We start from the raw sequence: 13809 nt of genomic DNA on the forward strand, positions 1-13809 counted from the left end.
TAAATTTTATCACTTGTTTTTCAAGTCTCCTCACTTCCATAACCTGCCTTAGTATTTTTATATACATCCTTCTCTTTTATATACTCTTCTCTTGTATATAGTTCTTTTTTATATACTTCCTTCTCTTTTCCTGGCTCCATACTCCATCATCTTGCTGTCTTGCTCTCTCTCTCTCTCTCTCTCTATTATTATTATTATTATTATTATTTTAAAGGATAGGTAAGAGCGGGTTACAAATCCCTGTCTGGCCTCCTCTTGTGATTGGTTCTTCCTTCCCATTATTTCTTTTCTTTTACAGTCTGTGAGTGTCTGTTTACATTTTTGTTCCGGTTTTCTTCAGTCTTTATCCCTGACTTGTGAAATGCACTCAGTGTCAAAGCAATGTTCTGTATTCTCATTTTTTTGAATGATATGTGTTGCATTCTATATTTAATTTCTTTTTTACACTATCATGATGTATCTTTGGTGACATTTCTTGAAATATGTTTTCCGATATATGTCTTCCCCTTCAGCCTTCAGTTTTTACTGTCTTTAGCTCCCTCTAGTACAAATGCAGCTATTCTCTGATGTCTTAAGTATGACCCATCATCCAGTCTGTTCTTCTAGCCAGTGGCTTCCACATACTCCTTTCTTTGCCAGTTCTGCAGAGAATCACATCATTTCTTATCTTATGAATCCACTTAATTTTCAACATCCTTCTGTAGCACCATATCTCAAATGCTTTGGCTCTCTTCTTTTTTAATTTTTCCATGGTCCATGATTTACTTTATATAATCCTGTTCTCCATATGTATATCCTATGTTTAATAATAATAGACTTCTTTTAGAGAGTAGTGTCCTCTTTGCCAGTGCTACTCTGCTTTTTTTTTATCCTCATCACTTCTACTGTCATGCATTATTTTGCTTTCCAGGTAGCATAATTTCTTTACATTGTCTACTTCGTGGTCATCAGTTTTTATGTTAATTTTATCACTGTACTAAGGAGTAGCAAAACTGGTGGCTAGAGAGTCAAGTATAGAAATCCGCCCCTCAACATTTTCTGCATACTTCCCCCCCACTCGTGTTCCCGTCATGTACTTCAGCTGTCCCAAATTATAAGACTTCAGTCCAAAGTATCATGCATGTTGAACCAAACCTAGAAACTATGCCATCAAACAATGCTGTCTGATACCTGTATACATAATGTATTACAAGGCACTCATTTGAAGATGACAGGATAACCTAGATTGACAGACAGTGAATTGCAATAAAGGTCTTACAGTCAGAAGGGGATGATGACTTCTTTTAAACAGTTTATGATGGCTATGAAACTGTGTGCCAAGAAAGTATTTAGAAAATACTGTAGTGAAATAGTAGCCTGTCTGGAAAAAATGACATACTGTCTTAGAGATGAAGTGATTGACTTATATACTACTATTTTTATGTAAAATAGAGGAAAGGCAACCACTCAACTATAGCTGAATAATGGATGGTGCTTAGAAACACTCAACAGAATATAATATTTACATTAGATTTCAAGCTGGTGCTCTATCTGCAGTAAAAGTGTACACATTCACATTCAAACACACTAGCTCACCGACACCCATAATGCCTGCAGCCATGATGAAACTGATTGTTGGTTATCGGTTATTGAGGGTAGTTGTTGGGGTTGGGGAGGGGGTAGGGAAGGATGCACAAGTCGAGGGGGGGGGGGCATTGGAATGTTACAAGGCAGGCCTTTTAACAGATGAATCAGTGGCTGCACAACGAGACAGAATGAGTTCAGAGGGTATAGCATGTAGAAGGTAGAGAGGGGGGTGGGGGTGGGGGAAGGTTGGGGGGGGGGGGGGGAAGAGATGAGGGTGCAGATGAAGGGGAAAACAGTGAGGGATGTGGGAGGAGAGAGGGTGGAAAATGGAGGAGAGAGGCGGAGGGAGAGGTTAAGGGGAGTATGGGAGAGAGAGAGAAAATATGCCCTTTGGGGGGGGGGGGGGGTTGTAGGAGAAGACACTACACAGTCTAAATGGGGAAGGGCTGGTGGGAGCAGAAGAGAGAAGGGAAAAGGTGAGGCAATGGGAAACAAGGTGGTGGATGTTTAGGTCAGCAGGATTGCAAGAGCGCAGGATATGCTGTAGAGACAAATCCCACCTGCTAGTTCATAGAAACTAGTGCTGGAAGGAAGTATCAAAATGTCTCATGCAGTGAAGTAGCTGCTGATGTCATTCATGTTGTGGACCACAGCATTTTCAGCAATTGGATGGTCAAGTTCTTGGTTTGCCAGTTTGGAAGTGACCACCTGTGAAAGCAGTCTTGCTGTATAAAACATCAGCTGGCTATTTTGCCTTTTGGGTTACTTATCATAGTCACAAAATTCCAATACAGTTCAATGAACAACATTTCTGGATGTGTTCTAAATCAATGGCAGTCTTGGATTTGTTGGAGGTTGAAAATTCATTTCGTATCTGCAGTTTTCCATTCCCTGTGCTGCTGCACATATTCTCTGTACTGTTAGGAGTAAAATACCACACACCTTTGCCATTGCAGTCTACAGTGTTGATTAGATTTCATTTCTTCTTTAAGGTCATGAAGAAATTTATGTATGACTCCCTATGTTTGGTTGCATGTGTCTTGTAACTTATTGGCACTTAAATGAAAGGAAGGGGAGGTGTGAAGGAACTGATATACCCCTCAGCAGTAGCTGGCAGTTTAACTGATCCCTATTACGATCTCATTTCTGTCACTCCTCATTACTGTTGCCTTTCTTTGATGTATTCTCAACCCATATAATGTGTTATTTAGACTGTTTCTATCATTCAACATGTGCTGTATTTCTTCTTCAATTTCACTGACAGTTACTGAAGTTTTATATTCTATTTTTACTTGGCTTCTCCAGACAAAGGAAATCTTTACATTCAGACAAGCAATGTCATAATGAATCTTATCATTGATATCCTTTCACCTTGAATATTAATTTCATTCCTGAACCTTTCTTTTATTTGTTATAGCTTCTTCAATGAATGGATTGAACAACAGGGGCCAAAATTGCGTCCTGATCTTACTTTTTAATCTGAGCACCCTCAGTTGGTCTTCTATTTGTGTTGTTTCCTCTGTATATTACCCATGTTTCCCTATAGCTTATACTCATTTTTCCTGAGAATTTCAAACATCTTGTATCATTCTACATTGTAGAACACTTTTTTTGAGTCAACAAGCCATATGAAAGTGTCTTGATTAATACTGAGGTTAAAATTGCAAATCAATGAAAAGGCTGACCAGTATTTACCTCAAGAAGGAGTAACTCACATTATACCTAATAGAATAATTTAAAATAGAAAATAATTCTTCTAGACTTAGGAATTAGCTCCTCAAGAGAGGCTGATTGATGTGTGCCTCATCACTTCCTCTACCCCCTTTTGTCCTCCCTTTTCAACCCTCTCTTGTCAATCCCTCTTTCATCCCTGAAGAAAAAGAACTGTGTAGTTGCAAAATAGGAGTATTATTATTATCTATTGTCAGTGTTTCTGTTGCCTGTGCTGTGAGTTATGTTTCCTGATATTAAGTGCTTGTTACCCTTTCCATCTCTGTGTAATTGTAACCATTTTAACTGAATTTTCTGTTTTATACAATTATTACTGAAGTTTTATATTCTATTTTTACTTGGCCTCTCCAGACAAAGGAAATCTTTACATTCAAAATAGCTTTAAATTATGGACTTGTATCTATAAGGTCCGTGTAGCTGCTGCTCCCACTCATACCAGTAAGAGCACATGTACCTGAATGCACATTTAACTTTCTATTTCACTTTGCTGGAGAAGCAGATTTAATTCACGCAAATTATGATTAATACAAATGAAAACAAACATTTCTTCTTATTAACACATTCAAGGTGAAACTACAGCTGCATCAATATTACGTAGTATAGCAACTATACATTACACAGGCATCTCTTTGAATTTGAGAGTTTTCATTTTGATTCAGATATTGGTTTTGTTTCTATTGTATCATAGTAAGTGATGAGGCAAAATGATTAAGACACTGGACACCACTTGGGGTGAGTGAGTTTCTAATACTTGTGTACCTACGTTGATTTTTCCATGGCGGGCTTAAATCACATAATGAAAATGTCGGGATAGTTCCTTCAATAAGCCGAGTGCATATTTTTTTCCACTTAGCCTTCAACTCATTGTCAGTTCTTTTTTTCCTACAGTTGTACTTTCTTTTTCCTTGACAGACCAGCAGTTTTCTGCAAATACTCAATTTTTTGGATACAGTATGGTTTTGTTACTTTGATGTTCCCTTTAGGTAAATATTTATTTTTCAGTGATACAGTTTCTGAAGAATTTATAGCACTTATAGAAAAGTATTGATCCTGACTTGGCGATGTGTTATGAATAATCAAATATGAGTTGTAATTACATCCCACTGTGTTTGCCATTGTCGACTGCATTTAAAATGAGTTGTAGTTGTCAAGTTTCTGATGACCATAGATCACCTACACAAAACAGTTATTGCTGATTTAGTGATGTTTTATAGCTCATCTAATATGAATTATAATTACATCTGTAACACACATTTTGTAATTTATTTATTTATTTATTTATTTATTTATTTTTTTTTTTGTCACTGACAGCGACATTTTAAATGAGTGTAGTCTATGTTTCACCAGTGGCAGTAATCCCATTCTGTGAAAGATAACACAATGTTAATTATTTTTCCACTTAATTATTTCAATGAGTCTTTTAACTGTGATGTCGGATACATTTTCACTTGTCTCTTCTTAATACAGGTTGCTAAAGTATAGCCCCACAACGAATACAAGTGAAGTATTGCTTGAAAAGCTGCATTTTGCCAATGGTGTACTTTTATCAGACGATGAAGATTTTGTGTTGGTTTCTGAGACACTCAGTTCCCAAATTCGCAGGTAAAATAAAACAATATGCTTTTTTATATTGTAACTAGTATATCTAGAAATTAAAAAAAAGAGTGCACACAGCACAAGATTATTGTTTTCATGTTTTTAAGTCCACTTAAAATGGAGCTAAACAATGCTGAAAGCGGAAGAACTGAAATTAGGCATATAAATAAACACTGTTAAGATTATTATGTGATTCATCTCTGTGATTCGATCAGGCTAATATCCTGTAGAGTGCACACTAATTGCTAGAAACTGTCACAAACCAGGTGTAATTTGGAAACAGGAATAAGGTTCATACCAGGTGTTACTTAAAAGCAACATACAGAAGAATTTTATAGACATTATTCAGTTTTATTTTATTTATTTTTATATCCAGTCCATTGATGCAATGAATTCCTAAAATGTGGAATGAGCGAAGTTTTACATGGCAGAATTACAATGCTGTAAACAAAAGACCATGTAGCAGACTCCAATGAAGTGATGTGAACATGAAATGATTTATTATAATTCATGAATATCTCAACTGCACTAAATTAAAATATCTTACAATTGAAAATTAAGCACTTCATCAAGTTTTGTTACATGCTAAACTGGATGAAGTTTTAGCTAATGTGTCATTTCTGTAATACATTGAACTCCATCTGCTTAATTATTTACCTTAAATATTAACCAAGTAAATAAATAGATTCTTCAAAAACATGTTTCTTCAATTGGCTGTCAGCACAAGTCTCACATTTGTTTTTTTGAAATGTTGTGCAAGCCATCTTTTGATCTTGTATTTTTTGTGACTTTTTATAGGCACTATTTTTTTGGGAATAATTCTGATTATTACTTAAGGGGAAAGATTTATTGCGATATTGTTATAAGAATCTCTAATTTTCAGAAGAGAATCTCACATGAATATTGTGGACATACTCCACGAAGAATTCAGATTACTCATTTCTAAGCAACAAGAAATATTTTCAGACATTTTCCTCAAAGAATGATGTGATATAACAAACTGCATGAAAGTGCCCTAAGTATGTAGCTCTAATAGTATCCTTATCAGTAGTCAATGCAAGTACATGTAAAATAAGAGTTTGGCTTCCATAAATCTTTTCTACTGAGAAAGCAATATCTAATCTCACAAATGCGATTCTGATAGAACTCAACAGGAAAAATTGCCCTGTTGATCTTTTTTGTGATCTTGCCAAGGCCTTCAGCTGTGTACCTTAAAAATTATACCAGCAAAACTAAAGTGTTTTGGCATTAAAGGCATTTTTGGAGTAATGTCACAACCATACAGAAGAGATGACCACATAAAAAAATGGCGCTACAGGTATAAGACTAAATTAGGAGTAGAGAATAAATTAAATGCAACATCTCAAAAGTTTTAGTGATTGGCTTAAGTAGACTTTCCCCCTGCTCTAACTACGTACACGTATGTCTTATACAAAGTGCACAACTCTTATGAGTCCATCATTCCCTCCCACCTCTCAGCCCATATGCTCTTCCCTCCATCTTTTCTGTCCATCTACACCTCCCCCTCTCTCTGCCTGCCTCGTCCTCTCCTCTCTCTGTCCACCTCCTCTTCCCAGTTCCTCTTTGTACATCCCCTCCTGCCCCCGCTGTCCCTTCTCATCCCCTCCTACTTCTCTCTCTCTCTCTCTCTCTCTCTCTCCCTCTCCATCTCAACCTTCCCACAGGCATTGCCAACCACATGTCTATTGTTGGGACATATCAATGCTATTCAGCCATGTCGCATATCCTTGTCAGATACATAATGCATGCAGCATTTGTACATAAGTATAAAGGTGATGGAAGCATATAGCTATTTCACACTGAATGAATACAATGATACAGTGTTTCAAACTCGGCGAATACAGTGGTCTGTACCTGCACTAAGAGCATAGTGTACGTCCAGTGACCACACAATGCGGGGCACGCTCTGGGTGTATAATCACATTGCATTTAGTATTCTTACTACGATGTACTGATGGTCATCAACTTGGAAACGACACATTATTTGCTGCGGAAGGAAGGGAATGGATGTCCATATGCTAGGGGGGAGGCAATACATCCACATATGGCAGATTGCCTACCTGATTACCCATAAGGGACCTGACGTGTAGGCTACCCTGCAGAGTAGGTGGATAATGCAGGTCGATGCTATTGTATGTCTGTATCTCTGCAAGTTTTAGAGCTAGAGCGTTATAAATGCCCCTGTGTTGGTCTCCTTGGGGGAAATGAGTTTGGGTGCCAAATTTGGTCCATTTTGGTCTAGGGGCCTGGCAGGAGTTTTCAGATATATAAACATAGTCTCAGCTGCATATATATTAAGACAGTGATTTGCCCAGTATGATGGACAACTCTTGAAAATGTCTGATGTTTGCACACCCATAGCAGACAGGGCCAGGGGAATAATGGGGCAAATTTACAACTGGCTCACAGCAAATAGTTGATCTATAATCCTACAAAGACCTATAGTATGCAATTAAAAACAAATAAAATGACATACACATACCTGAAGTAATGATCAATGGGCGCACATTGGATAAGTCTCGATGTGTAAATTCCCTTGGCATACAGATGTGTAGTAAACTGTGGTGACACCAGCATGTGGATGACCTAACCAAAAAGCTCATTTGACAGCTTTACACTTAGAAGTCTCAGTCATTGTGTGGACCTCCAGTTGGGCTTGCTAACATACTTTTACACAGTTCTTTGCTGTGGCATAGTCTTCTGAGACAACACAACAAAGGTCAAAGAAGTGTTTATTCTACAAAAGTGCTTGGTAAGGATAGCATGTAAAATTTATAACCATACATCTTATTGCAGCCTCTTCTGGGACCTTGGGATTCTCCACAGTTATGTACCAATACATTTACCCCTAACTGTATTTGTGGTTAATAACAAGAGTGAATTTAACCCTCAACCAGGCGCGCCTCTGTATAAAGTGCGCCAACCGCAAAGAACATTGTCGTGCACAGTTCCATTGTTGTTTTACAATAGCAAGCCCCTACCTATTCCTGCATTATTATTTCAGATAGCACAGTGAGAAGTTGTGTTATCATAGGTTCTCGTGAGTTACAGTTATTTAAAATAAACTGTGAGTGTGTCATCTTAGTGTACAAAGTACACCACATTCCGAGACATTTAAGTAATTTTTCCTTCACTTTTATTTTGTTCCTTTTTAACTGAATCAAATGATCACACATAACAAGCGGGTATATCACTGTGCAGGGCAAGATCAAAGCTGACAGACAATGAGCTTGATTGGTTACTCAATGGGGATCCAGAGTTCAGCCGTGTATCAGACAACAAAAACAGTGACAACTCTGAAGAAGAAGAGGAATTTATCACACAAAGTGACCACGATTCAGATTCTGATCAAGTCCACAATTCAGATGATGACTGTGAAGAGCCTCTCTCCACTGGTGATATTTTTATTGGGAGGGACAGAACATGTAAATGGAATAAAATATGTCCTACTGTGACTTAAAAAACAGAAAGAAAATACTGTGAAAATATTCCATGGGCCTGCATGTGTTACCAGAGGGGTCAAAGTGAAACAGAGGCTTTATGAACTATACTTAGCCTGGAAATGATTGATGAAATTGTAAAATACACAAACATATACATTCAATCTAAGAAAGAATGTGTACAATATTCCAGAGAAATATATGCTAAAAAACTACAAGGTGTGAAATAATGGCATCGTTGGGATTGCTGTATCTCAATAGGACTAAAAAGCAAACCACACAAATGTTATTGAACTGTGGACAGCAGATGCTACTGGCATGGAGATTATGAGAGCTGTGATGAGGCACAGAAGATTTCTGTTCCTTTTATGATGTATCTGTTTTGACGACAAGAGTACAAGGCAAGAAAGAAGAGTAACTAGGTAACAGACTTGCTGCAATAAGGCAAATATTGGATGCCTCTATGGTGAACTGCAAGAACGCTTATAATGTAGCACAATTAGTGACAGTAGACAAAAAGGTGCAAGCTTTTCGAGGTCGCTGTTCTTTTGTTTAGTAGATCCCAAACAAACCAGTGAAGTACGGGATAAAGAATTTTGTTTTAGAAGATGCTAAAACATTCTTCACTAGTAATTTTGAAGTATATTGTGGAAAACAACCTAAAAGACCATGGTATTGTAGGAAGGCTAGTTACCCACACTGGAGGCTGAAGAAGAAGTGTTACAATGGATAATTGGTACACTAGCTATTCCTTAGCCAACTCCCTTTTGAATAAGCGACTAACATGCATCAACACGTTGAGAAAAAACAAATGCAAGATCTGACAAGAATATTTACCTGGGAAATGTAGGGCTATCCACTCCTTTTTATTTGGTTTTCAGAATGATATGACACTAGTTTTGAATGTGCCGAAACAAAACAAGGCAGTTATATTACTTTCAACTACGCACAAGTTTGGAACCACTGATGAAGTTACACGTAAACCAGAGATAGTTTTGGATTGAAATATAACAAAGGAAGGAGTTGACACAGCCAATCAACTGGGAGGTGTGTGTTCTGTCGCATGGGTGACAAGAAGCTGGCGATTGGTTGTATCCTATGCTCTTATGGATATAGCAAGAATCAATGCTCAAATGATTTTTCATGCAGATGAGGCAAATCAAAAAAAGAAGAGAAGATTTTTGTTTTTAAAGATTTAGCACAGTCTCTTATGAAGTCTCAACTAGTGGTAAGAGCTGATATACCTTCACTTCCTGCCAACACTGCAACTTTCCTTGTGGAATACAAAGATCAATGTGTTGAAAGAACTGAGGAGCCTACCACCAAGAAAAGAGGTCTGTGTGTGACATGTGGACAAGCAAGAAAACATCTACTACCTTAAGGTGTAATTTATGCCATAGCTTTGTTTACAAAGGACATGTAAAAACAGTGCATACAGTGAGAAGTGTGAAGCATTTCCCAAAAATGTGCAAGACAACTAACTGTGTAGATGGAAGGAACTTCGTGATAACTGATACTTCTTCAATATATAAAGCCTTTGTCCTTTTATATTGCAATGAAAGAGTGTTTTTGTTCAATATGTATTTAAAAAAGTGTTGTAATACACTCCTGGAAATGGAAAAAAGAACACATTGACACCGGTGTGTCAGACCCACCATACTTGCTCCGGACACTGCGAGAGGGCTGTACAAGTAATGATCACATGCACGGCACAGCGGACACACCAGGAACCGCGGTGTTGGCCGTCGAATGGCGCTAGCTTCGCAGCATTTGTGCACCGCCGCCGTCAGTGTCAGCCAGTTTGCCGTGGCATACGGAGCTCCATCGCAGTCTTTAACACTGGTAGCATGCCGCGACAGCGTGGACGTGAACCGTATGTGCAGTTGACGGACTTTGAGCGAGGGCGTATAGTGGGCATGCGGGAGGCCGGGTGGACGTACCGCCGAATTGCTCAACACTTGGGGCGTGAGGTCTTCACAGTACATCGATGTTGTCGCCAGTGGTCGGCGGAAGGTGCACGTGCCCGTTGACCTGGGACCGGACCGCAGCAACGCACGGATGCACGCCAAGACCGTAGGATCCTACGCAGTGCCGTAGGGGACCGCACCGCCACTTCCCAGCAAATTAGGGACATTGTTGCTCCTGGGGTATCGGCGAGGACCATTCGCAACCGTCTCCATGAAGCTGGGCTACGGTCCCGCACACCGTTAGGCCGTCTTCCGCTCACGCCCCAACATCGTGCAGCCCGCCTCCAGTGGTGTTGCGACAGGCGTGAATGGAGGGACGAATGGAGACGTGTCGTCTTCAGCGATGAGAGTCGCTTCTGCCTTGGTGCCAATGATGGTCGTATGCGTGTTTGGCGCCGTGCAGGTGAGCGCCACAATCAGGACTGCATACGACCGAGGCACACAGGGCCAACACCCGGCATCATGGTGTGGGGAGCGATCTCCTACACTGGCCGTACACCACTGGTGATCGTCGAGGGGACACTGAATAGTGCACGGTACATCCAAACCGTCATCGAACCCATCGTTCTACCATTCCTAGACCGGCAAGGGAACTTGCTGTTCCAACAGGACAATGCACGTCCGCATGTATCCCGTGCCACCCAACGTGCTCTAGAAGGTGTAAGTCAACTACCCTGGCCAGCAAGATCTCCGGATCTGTCCCCCATTGAGCATGTTTGGGACTGGATGAAGCATCGTCTCACGCGGTCTGCACGTCCAGCACGAACGCTGGTCCAACTGAGGCGCCAGGTGGAAATGGCATGGCAAGCCGTTCCACAGGACTACATCCAGCATCTCTACGATCGTCTCCATGGGAGAATAGCAGCCTGCATTGCTGCGAAAGGTGGATATACACTGTACTAGTGCCGACATTGTGCATGCTCTGTTGCCTGTGTCTATGTGCCTGTGGTTCTGTCAGTGTGATCATGTGATGTATCTGACCCCAGGAATGTGTCAATAAAGTTTCCCCTTCCTGGGACAATGAATTCACGGTGTTCTTATTTCAATTTCTAGGAGTGTATATTGATATGTCAGCTGCAGTAATAAAATGATATGAAAGTTTCTGATTTGTTTAATCAAATAGTAAATTGGCAATGTAATATAAGTTTCTTGTACTGTTGTTTAAATAAACTAAAATTAAACTGTGATTTAGCTCATGCATGTTTTCCTTGGTAACATAATGACAGCTTTTGACTACATGTGTACAAAGTGCGTAGAGCTCCTGCTGGTGTTATGAAAATCCCATTTTTCTTTAAAAATTTGTGTCAACATTTTGCAATCATGACTTATCAAACAGATGGTTTGGTAGTATTCATACCTGACAGCACATGGTTTCTCTGGAATTAGAATGAGTGTTCTTCATGTAGTCTGAGCAGATTTTGCCTGTCTCATATATATTACACACCAGGCTAACTCTCCCAAGGATCTCAACAATTCTGAAGGAATATGAGTTACTCCAGGGGCTTTGTTTGTACTCAGGTCAATCAGTGCTTTGATAAATTCTTCTCCAAATATCATTTTTGCCATCTTACCTTCATCTACGTGCTCTTGTCTTTATATAATATTGTCCCCAAATTCTGTTATGTACACTGTGAACACTGATCAGCCAAAACATGATGACCAGTGCTCACTACGACGTTGCATGTCACCTGGTAGCATTGCTGGCACTTGACACAGTAACAAAAGTATGTAAGTGGAGCAGACATAGGCAGGTGATCACCCTAGTGAGGATATGGATTGCAAATGGGAAATCCATTGAGCTAAGCAACTTTGACAAAGGGCAGATTATTATTAAGCAGACCCTATGAACAATTATCTTGAAAATGATGAATTTGGTTGAATGTTCATGTGGTTCTGTTGTGAGCTTCTACAGAAAGAGGCAGAAGGACAGTGAAACTACCACTAAGTGCTAAATGGTTGGATGTCGATGACTCTTCACAGAACATGGGGTTCAGAGGCTTCTCTGCTTTGTAAAGTAGGGTGGACAGCGGTCCATAGCATCTTTGCTGAAAGAGCACAATGCTGGTGAAAGCACTATCCATTTTTCCTTCATGGGGAAGTAGTGATGCGGCTGGTCCCGGCGGAGGTTCGAGTCCTCCCTTGGGCATGGGTGTGTGTGTGTGTGTGTGTTTGTCCTTAGGATAATTTAGGTTAAGTAGTATGTAAACTTAGGGAATGATGACCTTAGCAGTTAAGGCCCATAAGATTTCACACACATTTGAACATTTTTTGAACTAGTGATTTAGAACTTTTTGAAAGAAATTTCTGCCATTTGAATGTAAATTACTGTTCATTTAATTCACACAATTGTTATTTTTGCTTTATAATCATTCTCAAGTGCATGTTGCATTGAAAATTAATAAACTTGTTATCATGCAGTGCAGGGCATAGGAACAATAAGTCATTGAGTATTTGAAAACATTACTTTCACTATATCTGACACAGTGCTCAGTGAATAACCATTAACACACAGTTGGACATATTTAGCAGCCAATACATTGCTGTGATCTGCAGTTATCACACTCTTGCATCAGAAGATGTTAACACTTGTCATAATAGTGGCAGAGATTGTAACAAAGTGGCACTATTGTGCGATCCACATGATTTTTGGATTACAAGGGACATTACCAGGAAAGGAAGGTGGACACTTATTTGGCTAGGTGCTTAACATATCCACAAATACACGTTCATAACACCCTCATACAGGGATACAATTTAGTACTTTGAAAACAGAATACAAATAAAATATTTTTAGATGCACGACAAAATTTGCACTCAAAAATGATCGTGTAGATGTGTCTCATAGGACCTTTCAACAATAGATAGTAATTTTGTCATTTTTAATAATGTCTAATAGTCTTTGATGGATGTGATATTTCATTATCTGTAAAATAACTGTACAGGTAAGTCACTTTGAAAATCTATGTAGAACCCATTATATTTTGGTTCGGATATTCACACGCTATCTTTAATAAGAGTACAGAAATATGAAATTAATGTTATTTGTGTAATACTGCAATATGTGGTTTAGGTACATAATATAGTACACTCATGTGCCACATTTGAAAATGTATATAGAATGTATTATGTTTGGTTCAGATCTTCACATGCTATGAGCAGTAAGACTACATTAACATGAATTTAATGGATATTCATGTAATATTGAAGTATTTGGTTAAGTACAACTGGTACACCTGCCTAATATCATGTAGGGCCCCCGCAAGCACGCAGAAGTGCCGCAACACGACATGGCATGGACTCAACTAATGTCTGAAACAGTGCTGGAGAGAGCTAACACATTAATCCTGCAGAGCTGTCCATAAACCCGTAAGAGTACGAGGGGTGGACATCTCTTCTGAACAGCACATGGGAAGGCATCCCAGATATGCTCAAGCAGAAATATTTAAACTCATAAGAGTGTTCCCGGAGCCACTCTGTAGCTATTCTGG

The 13809-nt window shown here is 39.3% G+C and overlaps 1 protein-coding gene across 2 annotated transcripts in view; it reads left to right on the plus strand.

Annotated features, from left to right (window-relative positions):
* The window catches only part of LOC126170985 (adipocyte plasma membrane-associated protein Hemomucin-like), a 106641-nt gene that overhangs the window by 78608 nt on the left and 14224 nt on the right, over positions 1–13809 (plus strand). For both annotated transcript variants that reach the window (XM_049920765.1, XM_049920764.1), the window contains exon 6: positions 4765–4899. In XM_049920765.1, coding sequence (XP_049776722.1) covers positions 4765–4899 — 135 coding nt within the window. The remainder of the gene's footprint in view (positions 1–4764; positions 4900–13809) is intronic.

Source organism: Schistocerca cancellata, chromosome 1, assembly GCF_023864275.1.
Source record: "Schistocerca cancellata isolate TAMUIC-IGC-003103 chromosome 1, iqSchCanc2.1, whole genome shotgun sequence".
In the NCBI taxonomy this organism is placed as follows: domain Eukaryota; kingdom Metazoa; phylum Arthropoda; class Insecta; order Orthoptera; family Acrididae; genus Schistocerca; species Schistocerca cancellata.